The following is a 23,336-nucleotide window of genomic DNA, read 5'->3' as shown; positions in this document are numbered from 1 at the left end:
GTTGATACTTGTTCAGAAACTTTAAACCAAACAAATGTTCGGTAAAAAGCTCACCATCTAACTACCCAGGCAGACCTGGAGCAGCATTTTGCAGCTCTCAGGAACCCACTCCAAATGAAAGGAAGGACATTCCTCCCAAGGTGGCACCTTGTTCCTCAGTAACACAGGCTGCAGGTCTGCTGTGGACTCCCATGGTTACCCAATGCAGAGATCTCGCCTCCAGGGTTCTCACGAGCCTCACTCAGTTACCATGGCCACAATGTACAGTTTGAGCAAACAACATTTCTGACCTCATCTTGTTCTCACATTTGAAAAGTAAGACATTCAGAGAACGAATTCATTTTGAAACATTAAAATCAACCAACGAATTAAGAATTTTGATTACTGCGATCAAATGAGTACAAGCCACGAACTAGGAACCTCATTTTCCACCCACAGGAAAAACAAGGACTGCCTAAAAAATCATTTTGACAACTGTTGAAATTTCAGTATAGAGTATATTTTAAATAATAGTATTCTACTGATGATAAAGATCCTGATTGTAATAATGGCATCATGGATAAGAGAAAGTCCTTGCTCTTAGGAAATACACACTTAGGTATGTAGGGGTAAAGGGTCATGATGTTTACAACTAACTCAAACTGTTCGTGAGAAATGATAACAATATGGAGAGAGAGAGAAAGCAAATATAGTACATATGAAAAGGTGCTCAGGGGCTTCCCTGGTGGCGCAGTGGTTGAGAGTCCGCCTGCCGATGCAGGGGACACGGGTTCGTGCCCCGGTCCGGGAAGATCCCACATGCCACGGAGCGGCTGGGCCCGTGAGCCATGGCCGCTGAGCCTGCGCGTCCGGAGCCTGTGCTCCGCAGAGGGAGAGGCCACAGCAGTGAGAGGCCCGCGTACCGCAAAAAAAAAAAAAGAACCATGCATGTTCCAGATTAGTGACTTTCAAACTTTTTTAACGATAAGCCACAATAAAGTATAAATATGCAGCAATCCAGACACACACACACACACATATAATCTGAACAAACGCATACAGATTAAAAGTTCCACAAAACAATACGTACAATATTACATGTGATGCTCTGTGACTTTTCTATCCTGTTTTTTTTTTTTGATTGGTAAATTCCTTTAATATTTCCATGACTCAGGAGTTAAGATTTTTTTTACGGCTAAAGTGTTTCTTGATATATTTCCCATCCCCTGCCTGAGCTCCCGCCCCACCTCCCAATCTCAGACAACTAATTACCGGTTTAGAAAATATTGGCTGATGCCAAACATTTCTTCTCTGCTCTTTCTGTTCCTTTCCTTCTGCTCAGAGACTCCTGTTCTTCCTTAATCCTTCTCTAAACTGTTGCTAATATTTGAGAAGTTTGTTTGCCGCAGGCTTGCTATACACAGTTGTGAAATTTGAACAAAATGTGGTAACATGCACATTACTTACTTGATTTTTTTTGGCTGCGTTGGGTCTTCATTGCTGCGCACAGGCTTTCTCTAGTTGCGGTGAGCAGGGGCTACTCTTCATTGCGGAGCGTGGGCTTCTCATCGCGGTGGCTTCTCTTGTTGCAGAGCACAGGCTCCAGGCGCGCGGGCTTCAGTAGTTGTGGCTCACGGGCTTAGTTGCTCCACGGCATGTGGGATCTTCCTGGACCAGGGATTGAACCCGTGTCCCCTGCATTGGCAGGCAGATTCTTAACCACTGCGCCACCAGGGAAGTCCCCACCTTACTTATTATTGTGATATGCTCTGCTCTGGGCAATACCAAATAAAGGATATTACCACTCAGATCATATCTACATCAGCCAAATATTTTCCCAATACTGATACCAGAGTGTGTTATGTTGAAGATAAAAATAGCAGCTTGTGTGCTGCAGAAGACAGGAGATTAACTTCCTTCTATACACAGCAATCTACCTCTTGGATCTGGGCATCAGAGTCTATCCTGTTTTTTAAAATGCTGGTTGTGACCCATTAAATTGAGTTGATGACCACTAATGGTCACAATCCATTTGAACACTCCTGCACTCAGTGGTGCTTTCTGCAACATTTCTAATAGTTTGTATTACCTAGAGACACAGAAGAAGCACTATGGCCTTGAAGAACTGACAGCTCAGCACACCCTGAATCCATGTGGTCTTTGAAAACACACCCCTTCAAATACAGAGAGAGGACATTAAGATTAGGAATTGCCAGGATGTTGACAAAGGCAGTCATTGTTACATGTGTGTGGAGGTCGGCTTGAGCATGTTAGGTAGCAGACACACAGCCTCTACTCTGGCATTCAGGCTTGGGGGCTTACAGTTGGCCACCTCCCATCCTGAGAAATCGCTCAGCCCCCCTTCCCAGCTACTGGCTGCCTCCTTTCCTCTTGGCCCGTTAGTCAGCCCCAAAGTGTGCGGCCCATAATAATTCCCACACCTAATAGGATCATCCAAGCTGGAGACTCCCCGTCCCACTAACAGCATCTCTGTGTCTTTTGGACACTCTTCCCACAAAACAGGAAAGAGGATTTTGTGGCCTCCTGGGGAGAGTCACAATGCATGTCTGCATATGAAAGACTCTTGAAAAGTCCTGCAGAAGAGAAACCTTTTTAATCTTTTTTTGTTTTTAACCGTAGTATTTTTAGAAATGTATTTATCCACAGACAATGCCCCCTCCTCTTTTTTTCCCTACCCTGCCCTAAAGTTCCTTTGCGGCTAAGGCCACCCCTGGGAACAACTGTGGAGTAAATGATTCTTTGTTTTAAACACCCCCTAACACATCTCAGACCGCACGAATCACTGCCACCACCTTAGGTCTAAGTCCCTTTCCCATCACCCTTCTCTCCTGTCCTACCCATCTTCCTGGACCCTAGTGTCCCCAGGCTCCTGGGGGAGGGGGAGGAGGGTTGTAGTAGAAAACAAAGGGATTGGACTTTTTTTAATTTATTTTTGCCTGCATTGGGTCTTCGTTGCAGCATGCGGGCTTTCTCTAGTTGCAGCGAGCGGGGGCTACTCTTAGTTGCGGTGCGTGGGCTTCTCATTGCGGTGGGTGGCTTCTCTGGTTGCCGAGCACGGGCTCTAGGCACACGGGCTTCAGTAGTTGTGGCACGCGGGCTCAGCAGTTGTGGCTCACGGGCTCTAGAGCACAGGCTCAGTAGTTGTGGCACACAGGCTTAGTTGCTCAACAGCATGTGGGATCTTCCCGGACCAGGGCTCGAACCCGTGTCCCCTGCGTTGGCAGGCAGATTCATAACCACTGCACCACCAGGGAAGCTCCAGGGATTGGGCTTAATGGTTGCCCCACCAGGAGAATTGGCACGGTTTTTAGTACTTAGCCAATGGATTAACTCTAATTCAGGCATGCAGGCCCAGTTTCCTGGAAGATGGGGGGAAGGGATGGGAGTGGAGCCCTGTAGCCCTAGAAACTTCCAATTCCTAGTCTTCTCACCAGAAGGCACATGTTCCTTCTTGCTTCTTTTCCAATTATGCCCATGTGACAGGAGCAGAAATCCATAATCTCCCCCCTCCCACACATGGCATTTCCCAGGGTCCTCCTCTTCCCAGGGCCATCTCTGGAGGCAAACTGTTCCTTCCACCCTCCGCTGTAATTTTCACCCCCGCCCCCATCCTGTTCCCCTCTCCCCACACCAACCACCATCAAGCCCAGTTAACTAAACTCCCTTGCCTGGCAAGGCAATCTGGGCCACCCCAGGGTGGCACAGTCAGTCCATCTGGAGGACAAACACCACGTGCTGGGCCATGCTGAGCAGAAGACCAGAGCCCAGGAGAAACGGTGTCTTGTGGCCCGAGCTGCCCACCCCCCGGGAGAGAAGGCTGTCAGACAGCGAGGCGTTGACCGGCCCCTCAGTGGTATTGGCCGCCTCCGCCACCGGGGCCCTCGGGGCCAGCAGCTTGGAGAGGAGGCTGCTGAACCTGCTCACTGTGGTGGCTGCTGGCTCTGGAGACGGACCTGGACTGGACGCGGTGAAGTTCAGCTCCTCGGGGTCCACACAGAGGCCGTCGGCGGAACGCCCAAAGGCCACCTGGCGGAGGTCCAGGCCGGCCACGGAGCCCGGGGAGGCGCACGGCACGTCGGCGGCGCGCCCAAAGCTCTCCATCCAGTCCCGCAGCCACTCCAGGCGACAGTCGCAGCGCCATGGGTTGCGGAAGAGGAAGAGGCGGCCCAGGAAGAAGCCGGGCTGGAAGGCTGCCCAGGCGAGCACGGTGAGATGGTTGCCGTTGAGATGCAGGGCCAGGAGGCCCGAGAGGTTCTGGAAGGCGCCCTCTTCCACGAAGGCGATGCGGTTGCGGTCCAAGTAGAGCAGCTCGAGCTCAGCCAGCTCGGCGAACCAGGCGTGCGCCACGCGGCCCAGCGCGTTGCCGCCCAGGTTGAGCGTGCGCAGGCGGCGGAGGCCGAGGAAGGCGTCGGCCGGCAGCGCGGCCAGCAGGTTGTCGTTGAGCAGCAGATGCTCCAGGGCGCTGCAGTCGCGGAAGGCGCCGCCGTGCACGGCGCGGACGCGGTTGGCCTGCAGGCTGAGCGACCGCAGGCGGCGCAGACCCAGCAGCGAGCTGGAGGCCACGGCCTCGATGCGGCTGCGCTCCAGGTACGCATGCGTCAAGTTGGCTAGGCCGCGCAGAGCGCCGGGCACGCGGCGGAACAGGTTGTCGAAGGCGGCGAGCTCGCGCAGGGCGGGCAGCTCGGCCAGGAGGCGCTCGGGCACGCTGAAGAGGCGGCAGGCGGCCAGGTCAAGGCGCCGCAGGCGGCCGAGTGCGGCGAAGGTGCGCGCATGCAGGTAGCGCAGATCGCCGTTGTGCGCCAGGCGCAGCTCGGCCAGACGCGGCAGGCCCTTGAAGGCGCCAGGCGTGATGAAGGACAGGTTGTTGTGGCGCAGCGACAGGCGGCGCAGCGACGGCAGCGTGCCGAAGGCCCGCTCGCCCAGGAAGCGCAGGCCATTGCGGTCCAGGTCGATGGAGGCCGCCTCGCACGGGAACTCGGCCGGCACCCGCAAGAGGCCCGCGCGGTCGCAGCGCACCGAGCAGCCGCGCTCCACGCTGCTGCAGACGCAGGCGGCCGGGCAGGCGCTCGCGCAGGCGTCCTCGGCGGCCCGGGCGCTGGGCAGGCCGAGGACCACCGCTGGCGGGGGCGGGGACGGGGGAGAGGGGAGGGAGGAGAAAAGACAAAAAAGGAACAACTGTCAGCCACAGGATCGCCCCAGGTCCAATCCTACCCGTAAACGTGGCAGGATGCGGCCATCCACCAAGTTCTCAAACGTCCCGCAGAGCCCTGTCCTCCAAAGGGCCTCGTTCCGCCTCCCAGACCTTACTCAGGTTTCCCCACCCATCACGCCCTTCGCCTTTGCTCTCAAGTTCTGTTCATCAGCAAAACTCAGCTGGAATCCAGGCACCTGACCCAGTCCTAAATCCCGCTTCCCACCACCTGTATCATGGCTTGTGCTCTCCTAGACAGCGACCTAGAGGGCTTGTTGTGTCTGCATGCATAGAGGGACCTGGAGGGCATCACTGTGGCCTACGCTCTAGCCTTGTGCTGCCTAGTACCTAGCCCCCATGCACATGGGGCTGTTGAGCATTTGAAATGTGAGTAGCCTGAACTGAGGTGTGCTCGCAGTGTAAAATACACACCAGATCCCAAAGACTTAGTACCAAAAAAAGGTAAACTATCTCATCAATAATTTTTATATTGCTTACATGTTGAAACGATATTTTAGATATATTGGGTTAGCGAAAATATTAAAATCAATGTCGATAGTTTCTTTTCACCTTTTTTATTGGGCTGCTTAGAGAATTTAAACATGTGTGGCTTGCATTATATTTCTATTGGTGCTGCTCTATTCCCTCCCACCGTAAGAATTCAATTTTTGAGGGCTTCCCTGGTGGTGCAGTGGTTAAGAATCCACCTGCCAATGCAAGAGACACGGGTACGAGCCCTGGTCCGGGAAGATCCCACATGCTGTGCAGCAACTAAGCCTGTGCGCCACAACTACTGAGCCTGCAAGCCACAACTACTGAGCCTGTGTGCCACAACTGCTGAAGCCCGCGCACCCTAGACCCCGTGCTCTGCAACAAGAGAAGCCACCGCAATGAGAAGCCTGCGCATCGCAACAAAGAGTAGACCCCGCTCATCACAACTAGAGAAAGCCCGTGCGCAGCAACGAAGGCCCAGCACAGCCAAAAATAAATTAATTAAATAAATTTTTTAAAAAAATAATAATTCAATTTTTGAAAACCCCCACTGAGCAAGTTAAGGCTCATTAAGAAGGAAGAATTAGGAAACAGGTTGGGAATGAAAGTAAAGCCTATCAATCTTTTTTTTTCTTTAACAGTCACTATAATTAAGCCATAAGGACAGCATACTAAATAAACTATCGATGACCTTCTTACACATCTCAGAAATTACTTGTGGACACTGTGTGGTTAATTCCATTCACCAGTCTTCACTCTCTAGAGCCTTTTTTCCATCCTCAGGGGAAGGACTGGTGCTTATAAATTAATTTTGTTCTGAGCATTTGAATGGAGGATCAGATAAAGCCTTCCAAAGCCCTCCAGGTGGCTTGCCACCTGCAGGAAAGCAGAATGGCATGGGCTGCTTCTGTATGGTAGCCAGAAGTCCCAAGCCCCATCTTCAGTTCCATTGGAAAAGGCAGGATGGAAGAGGCACAAGTTTTATTTTCTGGCCAGGAGCAGCTGGCAGGTGGAATGTGCTCCATCTGAAATTCCTGCAGAGGAGCAAAGGTACCCAGATGTAAAACCCGACCACTGCTATTTATAATTTCTACCTGTCCTCGACAGTACTCCCAAATTCCGGCAAACACCCTGGCTACCGTGCAGTCCCTCCCACTGTGTACACGTTATGCTGCCTTGCCTATCCAAGCCCTGGTGGGAACCTGAAGGTGTGGCCACACAAGGAGTGTGTATCAATAGACGTGCTCGCTGCTGCCTCTGTAGGTTTGCTCAGCTTCCAATGTCTTTTCAGTACATCTGTTATGGACACTCATGTTTTTCTCAGTTTCTAGGAAGGGGATTCAGCCCTTTCAGACTTGGCTGGAGAACACTCAGCCCTTTGAGGAACCCTTCAGTTGTAAACTGTAGCTAGTTCAAAATTCTGATATTCCAGAGACTTAGCTTTTCCCTCTCCCTAAGAACTGTGAACTAGACACCAAGCTTCCAGCAAGGTTCTTGGACCCTGTGCTGGGCGTGGCTGTAAACGGGGCAGCTGCTGGGCGGGACAGACAGACACCCTGTTAGAGAGACAGGGCCAAGAATGTAACCTTAGCTCCAGGCATCAGCTGGACAGAGGCAGAACCTTATTCTATTAACTCTTCCAACTGGGTCAAGCAGAGGCATCAGATTTCCTTACAAATAGTCCTTCATTCTACTCTCTTCTCCTTTCTAATTAAGGGAAGTGCACTCTCAACCATATGACTCATGTTTCTGCTCCACAATAGCTAATATTGTTCCAGGCACACTGTATGGCTCAGTAAGTATTTGCAGAATTAAATAGAATTGAAGTCTTCCTCTGTAACAATCCCTGCTGGGGGATGTCATTTATTTTTAAAATTTTGTTAAGGAATTCGTGGGATTATGACAGACAGCATACAACCAATTTGCTTGCATAACGCAAGAGATCAAAGTTTGGGCTCTTTGGCTGCCAGTTTTTTTTTTTTTTAATACATGCAAGAGGGGTGGGGGTGAAGCTTTTTATTGTATATCTTTTTACCTTGTACATTTTGAGCCATGTGAGTGTATTACCTATTTCACAAAATAGATTAAAGTGGGTTTTTTTTAAACTTTAAACACTCAAGATGTCACTATTAGAGACCTATTTTCAGCCTCTGAAACTTTGATAGCCATTAGGAACAATAACTAAGTTACTGGACTATTTAGTGAAATTTAAATTAAATCAAGTAAATTCTCAGAACAGACAACCAAACTCCAGTATTGGTTTACCCAGTATGAAGACTAAGTACATGCCTAGTGAGCCAGAAAAACAGGGCACCAAAGCAAAATTTTTATTTATTTATTTATTTATTTATGCCTGTGTTGGGTCTTTGTTGCTGTGCACGGGCTTCTCATTGCGGTGGCTTCTCGTTGCGGAGCACGGGCTCTAGGCGCGCGGGCTTCAGTAGTTGTGGCACGCAGGCTCTAGAGCAGAGGCTCAGTAGTTATGGCACACCGGCTTAGTTGCTCCGCAGCACGTGGGATCTTCCCGGACCAGGGCTCGAACCCGTGACCCCTGCATTGGCAGGCGGATTCTTAACCACTGCGCCACCAGGAAAGTCCCCAAAACAAAATTTTAAAAAATAATAACATAGGGACTTCCCTGACAGTCCAGTGATTAAGACTCTGCACTTCCACTGCAGGGGGCACGAGTTCAATCCCTGGTCGGTGAACTAAGATCCCGCATGCTATGAGGCGCCGCCAATTAATTAATTAAATTAAAGAATAATAACATATTGGGGTGAGTTCTGCTTGCAATAATGGCAGAGTAGCTTGATCAGACTAACATTTCTGCTGATTGCTAGTGTCAACTCTGGAAAGATATTTTTAAAAAATCATTTGAACACAACACTGTAAATCAACTGTACTTAAATTTTTAAAAAAATCACTTGAAGGCACTGGAGAGAAACCTAAACAGGCCACCAGAGTAGATACGACCCTTAAATGAAAAGAAGCAAACTAAGTGAGAGGCACATTTAACTGGCTTTTCCTCTCAGGGCATTTTCAAGTCCACACTGCACATGGGCAGTAGAGCTCAAGCAGAAAGCAAGAGTCTTACTGGGCTGAGAAATTAGAGGTCAGAGTGTATAGCAGCAACAGTGGCTGGAAATTGAGGAGGGAAACCATAGGAAAGAGTGAGCCACAAAATTTGCACACAAGCTCTGCTTAGATCCTTGTTTGAGTCCTAAAGTGCATGTATATGGAGTGAGTCCAAGAAGCCAAGAACAGAACTCCAAAAGAACTAAACAGAGATTTCAGCAATTTCCCAGTAATGGAAAGCAGATTAAGAGTTCAGAGTCCACCTAGTTAGAAGCTCTTATAAAATACCTCGACCTTTCCATTGAAACCCCGGAGGGCCACACCTCAGGAATAAAGACCATTTCCCAGGGCAAAGGGTAAAACGGAACTAGGCCTTCCCTAACAAAGACTGAAACCAAGCTTCCCCTGTATCAAGGGGATCTGCCAGTAGTTTAGCTGAAGGCCAGAAGGAAATTCAACACTCTTCAAAGGAAGATAAGAGGATCTAGAGTTTCTATAACCACAATATCTGCTATACAATCAAATAATAGTAGATATGTGAAGAAGAAGCAAAACACGACATTGCTCAAGAGGAAAACAAATAGTTAACAGGAGTAGACACAGTGACAGCCCAGATGTTAGAATTACAAAACAAGGATTTATTATAATTATGTTTAGGAATTTATAGGAAAAGATGGATATAATGCATGAGGGCGTGGGGAATGTGAATTTTAGAAGTATGGGTCAATTAAAAAAAAAAGGTATGGAAACTGTGAATATGAACCAAGTAGAAATCTTAGTACTGAAATAATACCATATCTGAAATTTTTTTAAAAAATCATTGAATAAGAAAAACAGCAGACTAGACACAACGGAATAAATATTCATGAATTTGAAAGAAGTCAATAGAAATTACCCAAAATGAAGCTCAGGGAGAAAAAAGATTGGAAAAAATATGATCAGAGCTTCAATAACCTATGGGACAATATCAACCAATTAGACACATGCATGTATTTGGAGCCCCAGAGGAGAAAAGAGACTATGGCAAAAAAATAATTGAAGACAATTTCCAAAATTTGATTAAAAACACAAAGCTCAGCAAACCCCAACTAATATCACACATGCGCACACACACACGTATTATCTAGGCACATCACAGTCAAACTGCTGAAAACTAAAGTAGAAAGAAAATTCTTTAAGGCATCCAAAGAAAAAAGACACATTACATAGAGTAAACGTCAATTAAAAAGTGATGACTGGGGCTTCCCTGGTGGCGCAGTGGTTGAGAGTCCGCCTGCCGATGCAGGGGACACGGGTTCGTGCCCCGGTCCGGGAAGATCCCACATGCCGTGGAGCGGCTGGGCCCGCGAGCCATGGCCTCTGAGCCTGTGCGTCCGGAGCCTGTGCTCCGCAACGGGAGAGGCCACAATAGTGAGAGGCCCGCGTACCGCAAAAAAAAAAAAAAAAAGTGATGACTGATTTCGTACCAGAAACAGTGGAGGGCATAAGACAATAGAATTATGTCTTATAAGCTGCTGAAACAAAAGCAAAATCTGGCAACCCAGAATTCTATATCCAATGGAAATATCTTCAGAAATGAAGTACAGTAGAGATGCTTTCAGGTTAACAAAATCTGAGAAGATGCATCTCCACCCGATCTTCTGCACAACAAGAGATGAAGACATTGTTTAGCTTGAAGGAAAATGACACTAGATGAAAGTCAGATCTACAGGAAGGAATGAAGAGCAACGGAAATGGCAAATATGCCACTAAATATAAAAGACCTTAATTACTTAACAGACAAGTGACTGTTGAAAGCAAAAATAACAATGTGTTGTGGAATTTATAACATATGTAAATGAAAAATATGACAATAGCATAAAGAATGAGAAGAAGGGTAAACTAAATTGTACTCATAAGGATCTCGTGTTACACATGAAACTGTATAAGACTAATTCAAAGTAGACCACGATACAGACTTGATATAAGGGATATGCACCACCAGCATAACTGCGTGGGCCACAGAAACCATGCCGCAAGCCCATCTGGGTGCTGACTGCCTCTTGATGCGTTTAAGAATGGGCATTGCAGCGGTGGTGTGGATCTTGTCAATTAAGTGAAGAATGGGGAAGCAAAGGCTTTTCCCCAAACCTTTAAGGTGGGTTTTTGTTTGGGGTGGGTTCCCCCCACCCCGGATTTTTACTTTTAAATCTTAAATGATATACTGCAGGCCTCAGGCATGACAGACAATGAGCAGGTGAAGAACCAATGGGAAAGTGTTCAAAAACTCCTGTGTTAGCTAACAGGCTTCTGAATGTATCGCTCTGGTCCACAGAGAAGGCTGGGAAAGGTAGCAAGGAGATGCTGCATCAGCTACTGCAGCCTTCAAACAAAGTTGGTGTCTCTTTGGACTTTAAAATTGTTCCTATGTAGCTTATTTTATTTTTGTTTAATCAAATACACAAGAGGGTTTTTCCATGGGGGAAAAAAAGTAGACCATGATAAATTAAAGGTGCATATTGCAATCCCTAGAAAATAAAAAAGAATCTCAACCCCTACCTCACAGCATACACAAAAACTCATTTTAGATGGACCAAAGACCTAAATGTAAAAGCTAAAACTATAAAGCTTCTTGAAGATAACACAGGAGAATATCTTTGTGACCTAGCAGTAGGCAAAGATTTCTTAGGGGAAAAAAAAAGCATTACCATAAAGGAAAAAAGTAATAAATTAGATTCATCAAAATTTTAAAGTTCTCATCTTTGAAAGACACTTGAGAGAATGAAAAAACAAGCCACAGACTGTGAGAAAATATCTGTATATTTTCTCTGTATATATCTCATAAATGACTTGTATTCAAAATGTATAAAGAACTCTCAAAACTCAATAATAAGAAAACAGGCAACAAATTATAAATAATTTTTTAAAAAAATTATAAATAATTTATTAAATAATAATATTCAAATAATATAATTTTATAAATAAACTTATTTGATAATATTATTAAATAATAAACTATAAATAAATAAATCACCCAATTAATAAATGGGCAAAATATTAGAAGAAACACTTTACCAAAAAAGATATACAGGAGACAAATAAACACATGAAAAGATGGTCAACATTATTAGTTGTTAGGGAAATGCAAATTAAAATAGTCACCTATTAGAATGACTAAAATTAGAAAGACTGACCACACCAAGTGTTGGAGAGCATATAGAATAACTGGAACTCTCTTACACTGCTGGTAGGAATGTCAAATGGTGCAACCATGTTGGAAACAATGTGGCAGTTTCTTTAAAAGTTAATCATACACCTGCCTTATGATTGACCCATTCTACTTGTAGGGAAATAAAAGCACACGTCCATACAAAAGGCTTGGGCATGAATGTTCACAGCAGCTTTATTCAGAATAACCCAAAACTGGAAATAACACCAACACCCATCAAGAGTTCAATGGGGGGACTTCCCTGGTGGCACAGTGGTTAACAATCTGCCTGCCAATGCAGAAGACACAGGTTCAATCCATGGTCCGGGAAGATCCCACATGCCGTGGAGCAACTAAGCCCGTGAGCCACAACTACTGAGCCTGCACTCTAGAGCCCGTGAGCCACAACTACTGAAGCCCGAACGCCTAGAGCCCGTGCTCCACAACAAGAGAAGCCACCGCAATGAGAAGCCCGCGCACCGCAACAAAGAGTAGCCCCCGCTCGCCGCAACTAGAGAAAGCCCACGCACAGCAACAAAGACCCAACACAGCCATAAATAAATAAATAAATAAATGTATAAATAAATAAATAAATAGGAGATGGATCTATTTGTATAACATGGAAAGACTTCTAAGATATATTTTTTTAAAAAAGAGTTGAATGGGTAAACAAATTATGATATATGCATACAATGGATACATATAACATGGATGACTCTCAAGATAATTCTGCTGAATGAAAGAAGCCAGACAAAAAAGAGCACATACTGTATGATTCCATTTACAAAAAATTCTAGAAACTGCAAATTAGTCTATAGTAACAGAAAGATCAGTGGTTGCCTGGGGATGGATGGGGGGGCAGGGAGGGGCAGAAGGGAAGGATTATAAAGGGGCATGAACTTTGGGGGTGATGGATGTGGGATATGTTCATTATCTCAATTGTGCTGATGGTTTCATGAGGGAACACTTTAAATATGCTTAATTTGTTATATGCCAATTATATCTCAATAAAGCTATTTTTTTAAAAAGATACCATTTGTGTGTGTGCCTGTATGTGTGTATGTCTTGTATACAGAATATAAAAACTACTCCTACAAATGAAGAATAATGAAAAGACAAACTAAATAAAAATGAGCAGAAGACCTGAACACTTTACGAAAGAATATATTAAGTAGCCATTAAGCACAAGAGAAGGTGCTTTACATAATTAGCCATTTGGGAAGTGCAAATTAAAACTACAGTGAGATTTCCCTACACACTCACTAGAATGGCTGACAACCCTACATACTGGTGAGGATATAGAACAACGGGATTCTCTTACATTGTTGATGTGAGTGGAAAATAGTTCAATAACTTGGGGAAACTTTGACAGTATCTATTAAAGCTAAACATATGACTATGATTCAGCAATTCCATTCCTAGGTATTTACCCAAGAGAAATGAAAAAAAAATGTCCACATGAAGACTGTACAAGAAAGTTCACTGTGGCTTATTCAGAATAGACCAAAACAGGAAATTACTCAACAGCAGAGAAATAAATTACAATATAGCCATACAGTAGAATACCACTCAGCAATAAAAAGGAACAAACTATTGACACAACAGAAACATTACAGTGAGCAAAAGAGAGCTGACACATGAGTACATACTATACGATTACATGTACATGCAGTCCCAGAACAGAGCTGCTGGAAGTGGCTCTGGGAGCTCAACAGAACATGGCCTGCAGACGTATTCCACCCCCAAAGACAGCAAATATGCACAGGGCAGAGTTTGGGAAGTATGGTACCATATGTTGTCCAGGTGATATAAGCATGTCTAATGCTATTCAAATTAACCACAGTTTATGGGTTTCTTTTGCTCTTATAACAACCAACTTTTAATAAGTATTTGCTCGGGCCAAAGCTTGCTCTATATATTATTCCGTTTAATGACAACCCTGCAATGTAAGTATTCTTCTCTTCTACTCACAAAAAGAGGAAACTCAGGTTCAGGGTGGTTAAACACCATCAACCTTTGATTTCTGTCTTTCCACTGTACTGTACTATCCCCCACCCCCCAACCCTAGCCTTTCTGAGCTTCTGTTTCTTTAACTGTGAACTGAAGAGCCTGCACTTCCTGACCTTGGAGGGCCCTTCTGGCTCTCATTTTCCACAGTTGGACAGCAGCTGTTGCCAAGCACCACGTCTAAGAAAAAATACCCCACTCAAAACCCCATATTTCTCTGCAGCCTCCTCCAAGCCACAGCTGTTTGGACTGCAGGTGAACATTTTCGGGTTTTTTTTGCGGTACGCCGGCCTCTCACTGTTGTGGCCTCTCCTGTTGCGGAGCGCAGGCTCCGGACGCGCAGGCCCAGCGGCCATAGCTCACGGGCCCAGCCACTCCGCGGCATGTGGGATCTTCCCGGACCGGGGCACGAACCCGTGTCCCCTGCATCGGCAGGCAGACTCTCAACCACTGCGCCACCAGAGAAGCCCAGGTGAACCTTTGACCTAAGCAGAGCCAATCAGATTCATTCCTTCCTTGTGAACATGGAACAGGCAGCGAGATCATGTGAGCACCAACTGCTATATAGCATTGGGGCTGGGGTTTGTACCAAAGCCATGTACAGGTCAAAGTCATCAGGGAGTGGGAGCCAAAGGCAAGGTAAGGAAACTGGTGTGCAGAGAGAGGAGTAGATTGGCCATGAGAATCACAGAAAAGGAGATAAGGGACAGTGGAAAGCTCCCTTTAGTTCCCATAAGGCCCTGCTATAGCTATTTCTGTGACATTTCCCTGCTTCCATTTCAGAAACCCACTCAAAACATCTGGGCAGACCAGTGGATTTCTGTTCCTTGCAACCAAACCACCTCTGCTTGTAGTGGACATTTGATGCCTTTTCCGGCTACCCAGCTCCTTTTAAGTAGTGTTCATACATTTAGGGAATTTCCTACATTGTAAGTCCTGCCTCCTCAACACAGAAGCCAGAAACTCTCTTTTCTCAACTTCCCTTGCAGTTAGGGCCCAGGCATGTGACCTAGCTTTGCCTGTCAGAAGTAGGCGTCAGGCAGAAACCATTTTCTGGCCAGGATGGTGGCAGAGGGCATCTGGCTTCCAGGCTCCCATGGTGGAATTTCAGGCACCCAGCACCCAGCAGGATGCCTGTGAACGGTCAGGTGTGTCCGCCAGTGGTGGTGGCCATGGGGTCTTTGCTGGAACTGCCCCACTACCTGATTTAGGCATTGCTCCAGGCAGTGGACCTCCAACCAGGAAGCCTGGGAACACCTAGCACCCCTGAATAAACCCTTTCTCGTCTTCAGTGACCTGGAGCGGGTTCTATGGCTTTGCAGTGAGATTCCTGAGCAACGTCCTAAGTAAGACAGGTTCCCGTAATCCCTTGGGTACCATCTCCTCCTTCTGGCCCCTCCCCCTTTCCCTGAGAACCTCATGAACTCCTCACCTTGAAAGAGAAAACGACTCAAATTCGAGACCAGGCAGCACCCCCTCAACCAAAAGGAAGCTCTTTGCCATTCATTGGCAGGAAATATAGAAAATGGAATCAAAAATTGTTTAGGCCATCCCCAATTTTTCCAAATTCAAATGAAAAGCGGCCTCTCCTGGAATCAGAAGGGATCATTCCAAAGACAAATTTCTTTGGCTGTCCAGAGCTGAGTTCCGTGGGAATCCCTTGGCCAAGAAAACATTTACCAATTAAAATAAAGATCCCAGGTTGTGAGAAGAGGAAGTCAAACTCATTGGCAGTTCCTTAGCAATTTATTTTCTCCCATCAGAATTTTTGGGAAGGCTCCATGTGGAAATCTGAAAAGGCTTCAGTGCTTTTATTCCCAGCCTGAGGTAGGGAGGGGAAGATGAGAAATTCAGCAGGACGGGCCTCAGCTCAGCCTGCCTCTGTCATAGCTCCAGGATTCACATGTGGGGCATTCCAGAGCCTTTGGTCTGGAAACACTCCTCCTGAGGGTGCGGCCTCTCACGTTAAATCTCTCGTAAACTCTGATGACACTGCCTTTTCCCCCCTGCTCTCTCATACTGCTTTTTTTTTTGTTTTTTTTTTTCTTTTGTTTCTCAGTTTCCTCATCTGTAATAGGTGGACAATTATGAGGAACAAATGACTTGTAATACTTGAAACAGCTGTGAAAGCATTGGGCCAAGCTAACAGCAGATTCCATGAGCCACTGTTGTCACAAGATTAAATCTCACCAAGGGACCAGTACTTCAAGGACCATGTGAATATCTGCCCCAGAGTGGAAAGCAAAATACCAGGTGTCAGAATACTGAAGTTATTACTACAAGTAAACTACAAAGGAAGAATCTAGAATGGTTCTCTACCTGGGCTGCACATTAGAATCACCTAAGGAGCTTTTAACCAACTCACAACTCACCAGACAGATTACATCAGAATCTTCAGGTGTGGAAGCAGGCATCGGTACTCTAAAAAGTTCCACAGGGAATTCCAATATATAGCCCAAGTCAGAAACCAAGGGTCGGGCTTCCCTGGTGGTGCAGTAGTTAAGAATCCGCCTGCCAACGCAGGGGACACAGGTTCAAGCCCTGCTCCCGGAAGATCCCACATGATTCAGAGCAACTAAGCCCATGCGCCACAACTACTGAGCCTGAACTCTAGAGCCCATGAGCCACAGCTACTGAGCCCCTGTGCCACAACTACTGAGGCCCGTGTGCCTAGAGCCCGTGCTCCACAACAAGAGAAGCCACTGCAATGAGAAGCCTGCGCCCCAAAACAAAGAGTAGCCCCCGCTCACCACAACTAGAGAAAGCCTGTGCGCAGCAATGAAGACCCAACACAGCCAAAAATAAAAGAAATAAAGAAAATCCAATCCCCCCAAAAAAAACAGGGGTCTAGGTGGACCAACTTTACAAAGATGGGATTCGTCTGTGTGGTATCAAACACTACAGGGTGTAACATAGTTATTGCATGCCCCAGCAATTCCACTTCTAGGTGAAAGTGGGTGTTCTAACAAATACTTGTACGCAAGCGTCCATAAGGCACTATTCACAATAGCCCAAAGATGGAAGCAACAGATGTTCAACAACAGGTAAATGGATAAACAAAACATGGTCTAGCTACACGGTGGAATATTAATCTGCCGTAAAAAGGAATGAAGTCCTGACACATGCTACAACGTGGCTGAACCTCAAAAACATTATGCTAGGGGAAGGCAGCCAGACACACAAGGCCACATATGATTCCACTTATATGATGTATCCAGAATAGGCAAATCATGGAGAAAGAAAGTGGATTAGTGGTTGCCTGGGGCTGACGGAAAGAATAGAGTAGTGACTGCTTAATAGGTACCGGGTTTCCTTTTGGGATGTGAAAATGTCTTGGAACGAGATAGAGGGGATCTATGCACAACATTGTGAATATACTAAATGCCACCGAATTGTACGCTTTAAACTGGTTAATGGTTAATCTTTTGTTATGTGAATTTTACTTCAAACAACAACAAAAAAGGTACAAGGTGTCCCTGAATTGGGGCAAATACCAGAAATGGGTCCCTGCCTTGGTATTCTGGTCCAGTATACTGGCCAGCCCCCGAGCTGCAGGGAGGCAGGCGGCGATGGCCGGGCTCGGATGCCCGCACAATGATGTCTTTTTTTTTAATTATATTTTTTTTGGAATGATGTCTTAATGCAGACCAGCTGAGGGATTTCTCCGTAGGTCCACAGCGTTTCCAGTATATGCTTTTGCCCCTTGAGGTTTGCTAGGAAAAGAGTTACTCATGGAGTTTCCAACCACAGGCTGAGTTTGAAGTGTTTCTTCATCCTCATTGTTTTCAAAGAACTTGTGCCTCACGAAGCCAAAATAGCAAGGGAAAATGTGGTCCATTTTCTGATTTCAGCAAAATCTCTTCAGCCACTTTGGCTCTACAAGTCATTCCCCTCCCACCCTCGGTAAATGCTATCCCAATTACTCCTCAGACCAAGCCGCAGTGCTGGATTTTCAGAACCAAATGGGCTAAGGGAAGCAGAAATGCAGTGAGGGAGACCATTCCATGGCCTCTCATCTCACAGTGATCCCAGAACTTGCTTCTCACATCATGCAGGTATCTTCTGTGACAGAAAAGAAAAGCTCATGGATTCACACTGCAGCTTTGCTGGCCAATGTGAATCATGGTGGCGGGGGTGGAGAAATCAGTTGGTCTTCAGAGGGGTGGTCTGCTGACGGCCTCGCAGCCCCTGTGGATCTCGAGGTGGAGAGCTGTCCCATCTGAGGAGGAGAACACTAGGCCCCAGAAAGTCCTCCAGGTCTAAATACAACTGCTCCAAACTGGAAACAACTTAAGTGCTCAACGATAGAGTAATGGATAAACAAACCAGTACACCCAGGCAAGGGAAAACTACTTGGCAATCAAAAGGAAGGAGCGACTTATCTATGTAATGACGTTGATGAAACTCACCCACATACTGCCCAGCTCTCCACAGTGCCTGGCTCTCAATAACGAGGGATTTGTTCTCTTTGGGGTGCAGCTGCTCTCTCCCTACAACCTTCCTTTTTTTCTTTAAAGTCAAGTTGATTCAGGTATAATTTACTTACGATAAAACATATCCATTTTAAGTGTACGTAGTTCAGAAAGTATAACAAACATATACACCCACCCACATAACCCCCACCCCAATCACAATTTAGAATATTCCTACTACCCAGAAAGTTTCCTCAGGCACCTTTTTTTTTTTTTTTTGCGGTACGTGGGCCTCTCACTGTTGTGGCCTCTCCCGTTGCGGAGCACAGGCTCCGGACGCGCAGGCTCAGCGGCCATGGCTCGCGGGCCCAGCCGCTCCGCGGCATGTGGGATCTTCCCAGACCGGGGCACGAACCCGTGTCCCCTGCATCGGCAGGCGGACTCTCAACCACTGCGCCACCAGGGAAGCCCTCTCAGGCCCCTTTGACAGCAGTCCCCTCCCCATCCTCTGCTCCAGGATACAGTTTCCGAAGTATAGTCTTGCCTGTTCTAGAACTTCATGTAAATGAAATAAAACGGTTTTTTCAGTCAACATTGTGTTTGTGAGATTCATCAATGTTGCTCCGAAGATCAGCTGATTCCTTATTACTGCTGAGCAGTGTTCCGTCGTATGGCTGTACCGCCATTTGCGTATTCAGTCACCTGCTGATGGACATTTGGTTTGCTTCCAGTTTTCACCTATCGTGACTAAAGCTGACTAAAGTGACTAAAGTCACCTATAGTGACTAAGGACTTGGGCGCAAGTCTTTTTGTGGACATGTGTTTTCATTTCCCATTTATCTAGGAGTGGGATTGCTGGCTCATATGGTAAATATATGTTGACCGACTCAAGAAACTGCTAAACAGTTCTCCACGGGGGCCGTGCCGTTTTGCATTCCCACCAGCTGGGGAGTCCCAGTCGCTTCACATCCTCACCAACAACTGCTATGGTCTTTTTGACTAGCCATCCTAGTGGGTGTGAGGTGGCATCTCATTGTGCGTTGGATTTGCATTCCTCCAATGACTACTGATGTGGAGCATCTTTTCATATGCTTATTAGCATTTTGCATATCTTCCTTGATGAAACAGCTACTCAAAAATGTTTGCCAATTTTTAAAAATTGGGTTGTCTTATGATTGGATTTGAAGAGTTTTATATATATATATATATTTTTTTTTTAATGCAAGACCTTTATCAAGTATTGTCATGGTTCTAATCTGGACAGCTTCACCCATTCAACAAGCAAACCCTTATTAAGAACTGACAGTAAAAAAAAAAAAAAGAACTTACAGTAAGACTCTAGAGACAGGAGGCAAATAAGCCCCAAACCCTGGCCCTCATTAAAGACTCATGGTTTAGAGCAAGCCGAGGGTGAAGACCCCTGTAAAGCAAGACAAGGAAGTGGGATATTGTGGACAGCAGGAAGACCCTGAAGGGGTTGCCATGGGGGAGGGGGGAGAGGAGAGGCATTTCCAGGAGACTCTCCTGTGGAGAATTTCTGTTTCAGTTTTGCCCTAGATTTACCCTGCTACGAGCCACCTCTGATTCCACCATGATCTTGTTTTGTCAGGCTGATTCAGTCATTTTTCTCTAGCTGGGGTGATAGAGTCCTATCCCTGCCTGCTTCTCGGGAACACGTTGTCTGCAATCCTTGTGACTTGTAGTCAGAGTAATATTGTCTGTGCTGCTGAGTGCATTTTAAATGAAAGCGCCAGGGGATGTGGAGATGGTCATTAATTTTAAGTGCATCTATTGTTAGCAAATGATGTCACCGCTCAGCTCTCCAATTTGTCACAAGAAGCCTGTCTGTATTTCGGGTCTCTGCAGCAGGGACAGTTCCTGTTTGGCAGCATGCAGGCTATGAATACTGTCTGCTTTCTGTGAGGAACGGGAGAGCTTTGGGTACAGAATTAAAATAATGTTGGCTCTTCGAAGCAAACATTCTGTCCCAATGAGTCAATCAAACTTCATATCCTTTCTAGGTAGGAGAAATGGCAAGGAGCTGACTGTTTGTAATTATATAAATGTCAACCTCTATCCTTTGGAGACTCCTGCAGCTAGGAAGTCATGTCCTATTTATCCATACTGTTCCCTGAGCCTTGTTCCAATTTTTTTTTTGCTCATTTACTTATTGAGTCGGCCATTAAAGAATGTAAGTTTCTCAAGGACAAAGGGTATGCAATTATCTCTCTCATGATATCCCTAGAGTGTACTGAAGGTACAGTGTGTACCTGTTGATTCCTTGAATACAGCAAGTTCTACTTTTTGAAAAGGTGGAATTAAAAGAATAAGAAAATTCTATTACTACCGTTCTTAGACTTATCTGGTAACATTTTCTCTGCCAGCATGGCATAGAGAGGTCTATTATGTGGGTCGTTATAACCTCAAATAATTATACATTCACCTGAGGGTCAGAAGAACAGAGTCTGTGTAAATTGCTTACTGCAGAACTTAACAAGGGATTTTTCCTTGGGCTATCTCTGTTGGGTTGGAACACCTGGAGCTGTGGAGGTGTGGAAAAAAATTGGGGATGAGTCTTCTTGTTATATGAAAACCCATATAACAATAGGACCAAAAAACTTGGAAAAAATTCCTAAACGTCCATAGTTACATAATTCCAACATGATATTTTTCATGTCGTCTTCCTCCTTTAGGAAGATGATTTCTTTAAGGGATTTTTTTTTTTACATCTTTATTGGAGTATAATTGCTTTACAATGGTGTGTTAGTTTCTGCTTTATAACAAAGTGAATCAGTTATACATATACATATGTTCCCGTATCTCTTGAGCTTAAAATAATGTGATTAGAAAACCACTATAGTTTTTGGTAATTACATCAATGAATTCATATCTGAAATTAGAATAAGAAAACCACCAAGAGTTTATTTCATATATTTGGCTCGGGAGTTTTGTTTTTAAAACAAACAAAAACACCACCCCGCCGCCCCGACCTGCTGTTTTCTTTAACTCTCTGTACCCTCCCCCATGATCGCACATTCAGTGAAACCTAATCAGAAGTATTGGTGTCCAGGTACAGCTTTCATGGAAGCCACCTGAAGCCCACACTTCTTGGGTAGAAGCCCTGTGGTTTCCACGCATGTTCTAGCATCTTCTACTGACTTCCCAACCCCCACACCCACTGGCAGGTGTCTGCTAGGGGACGGAAGGAGGGGGCCTTGGAACTCACCATGCAGCAGCAGGAACAGCATCCCGCAGCTTTTCACGCACCTGGTGGCTTAAAACCACCCAGCTGTGGAATCCCTACCTAAGGGGAGAGAGCACAGGTCACCGGGTGCCCAGGAGGGGTCCCTTGACAACCAGGTCCCTCAGGCCCCTCTCTATACCTCCACTTCCTCCTGAATGCCCTGCCTTTCCCCCTTCTTCTCTGCACGCATTTCTCCCCATCACCTTGGTGCTGGGTTAAGAAAAACCAGTGACAACAGCCAATCAGGTGCTCCCCCCAAACTGACAGCTTGGATGTGTTTGGAAACCCTTCGTCAGCAGCAACTCACACGGACTCACTGACAACCCAGCAAGGAAATGGACAGAGAGGAAACCTCTGCAGAGAAGCATTAGTGAATAGTCCCCAAATGTTGCTTACCATCCTGGGGCTCTGCCTGATAGCGCTCCTCCTCCAAGGTGCCCTTCGGCTCCCCCAGCCCATCCATCTCCCAAGTCAAGCAGCCACAGATGCTAAAAATGATTCGACAGAGAAGGAGAGTGGGGGCAGGGAGGACGGTGAGCCGGGGCAGAGGAGAAATAGTTGCTTATGCAGGTTTGAGTGTGCCTATTTTTCTTTCTCCAGATTTAATGGCAGGAAAATCCTGTATCAGATGAGGATTAACAGAGATGAGAGAACGTGTCTGCCTTTCGAATCACCAAAGCCAGTGACAGATTTTGCTGACACACCAATCAGCTTTATCCCCAGGCCTCAGCTTCTCCATCTGCCTGGCCCCTTTCTCTCCTTAAACCTTCCGCAGACCCCGCCTCCTGCCCTGACCCCAGCCCCAAGCAATTTGCAGCCAGAAATTGGCTTCCTGCCAAATAGCATTATCTGCATTTTCAACAAGGACATGTCATATCACTCGGGGAGGTGGGGAAGGGACAGAACAGCTTAAAATGATGATGTTTTCCCGAAATGCAGGCTGCCGCTTTCCTTTCTCTGTGGAGTGGTTGAAGGCGGATGATCCAAAAACAGACTGGAGATGGCTTTTCACTATCGCGAGGCTCAGAGTCCCGGCTGTGGGGTCAAGGCCATGCTTGCCACCCCGTAAGGCAGCAGGTCCGTGGGCCATTTTCAGAAGCTGGCTGAGATTTCTCAAACCCATCAGGACTCAGAGTGTGGCCTCAGACCAGCAGCAGCATCTGGGAGCTGGTTAGGAATGGGGATGTCTCAGCACCCCTACCCCAACCCGAGACCCCTGGAATCAGCATCTGCATTTTAACAAGACTCCTATGCTCCCTAAAGTGGAAAGCCCTGGTTTAGGGGAGTGATGAAGGGGGTCTGCTCGAGGTGGTGGCAGCAGTTCGGCTGCCCTCACATTCTTCTGGGCCCAGCAGTTCCACCGGGCCTGGCTGTAGGGTCTGGTCCTCAGCTCTGCTTGAGCAAGCTCCCAGGTATCCATGGCAACCTGCTACATCCTGGCTGTCACGGCCTCGGTGTGCCGGTGCTGATGGGCCAGGAGTCCCATCCCACAAAGAGGTCTCGGGGTGTGAAGCTAAGCATCTGAGGCTGCTGTGCCCTGGGGAATTTTTGTTTTCTTCCATTTGGGTCTTGAAAGCCAAAATACGGCTGAACTTGTCATAACCTCTGCTGGGAAGGAAGCCATACTGGGGATGGGGTGCGGATATGGGCGAAGGGAGCCCCCCAAATGAAGTCCCCAGGGGTGGGCTCGCCCTGCCCAGGTGAGAACGGTAGGCAGCTCTCTCCCCT

General features: G+C 46.5%; 1 protein-coding gene across 1 annotated transcript; it reads right to left on the bottom strand.

Moving 5' to 3' along the window:
- Window positions 1-3,705: 3,705 nt before the first annotated feature.
- On the bottom strand, window positions 3,706-22,071 carry NYX (nyctalopin; the record flags this gene model as incomplete). Its single annotated transcript, XM_079910340.1, has 2 exons — window positions 3,706-5,117; window positions 22,005-22,071. The coding sequence occupies 2 exons, from the start codon at window positions 22,069-22,071 to the stop codon at window positions 3,706-3,708; spliced, it is 1,479 nt and encodes a 492-aa protein (XP_079766466.1).
- Between the last annotated feature and the right edge of the window lie 1,265 nt (window positions 22,072-23,336).

This window comes from Stenella coeruleoalba, assembly GCF_951394435.1.
Source record: "Stenella coeruleoalba genome assembly, chromosome: X".
In the NCBI taxonomy this organism is placed as follows: Eukaryota; Metazoa; Chordata; class Mammalia; order Artiodactyla; family Delphinidae; genus Stenella; species Stenella coeruleoalba.
Note: the sequence above shows the minus strand (reverse complement) of the source record. Positions and strands in the feature narration are given on the sequence as shown.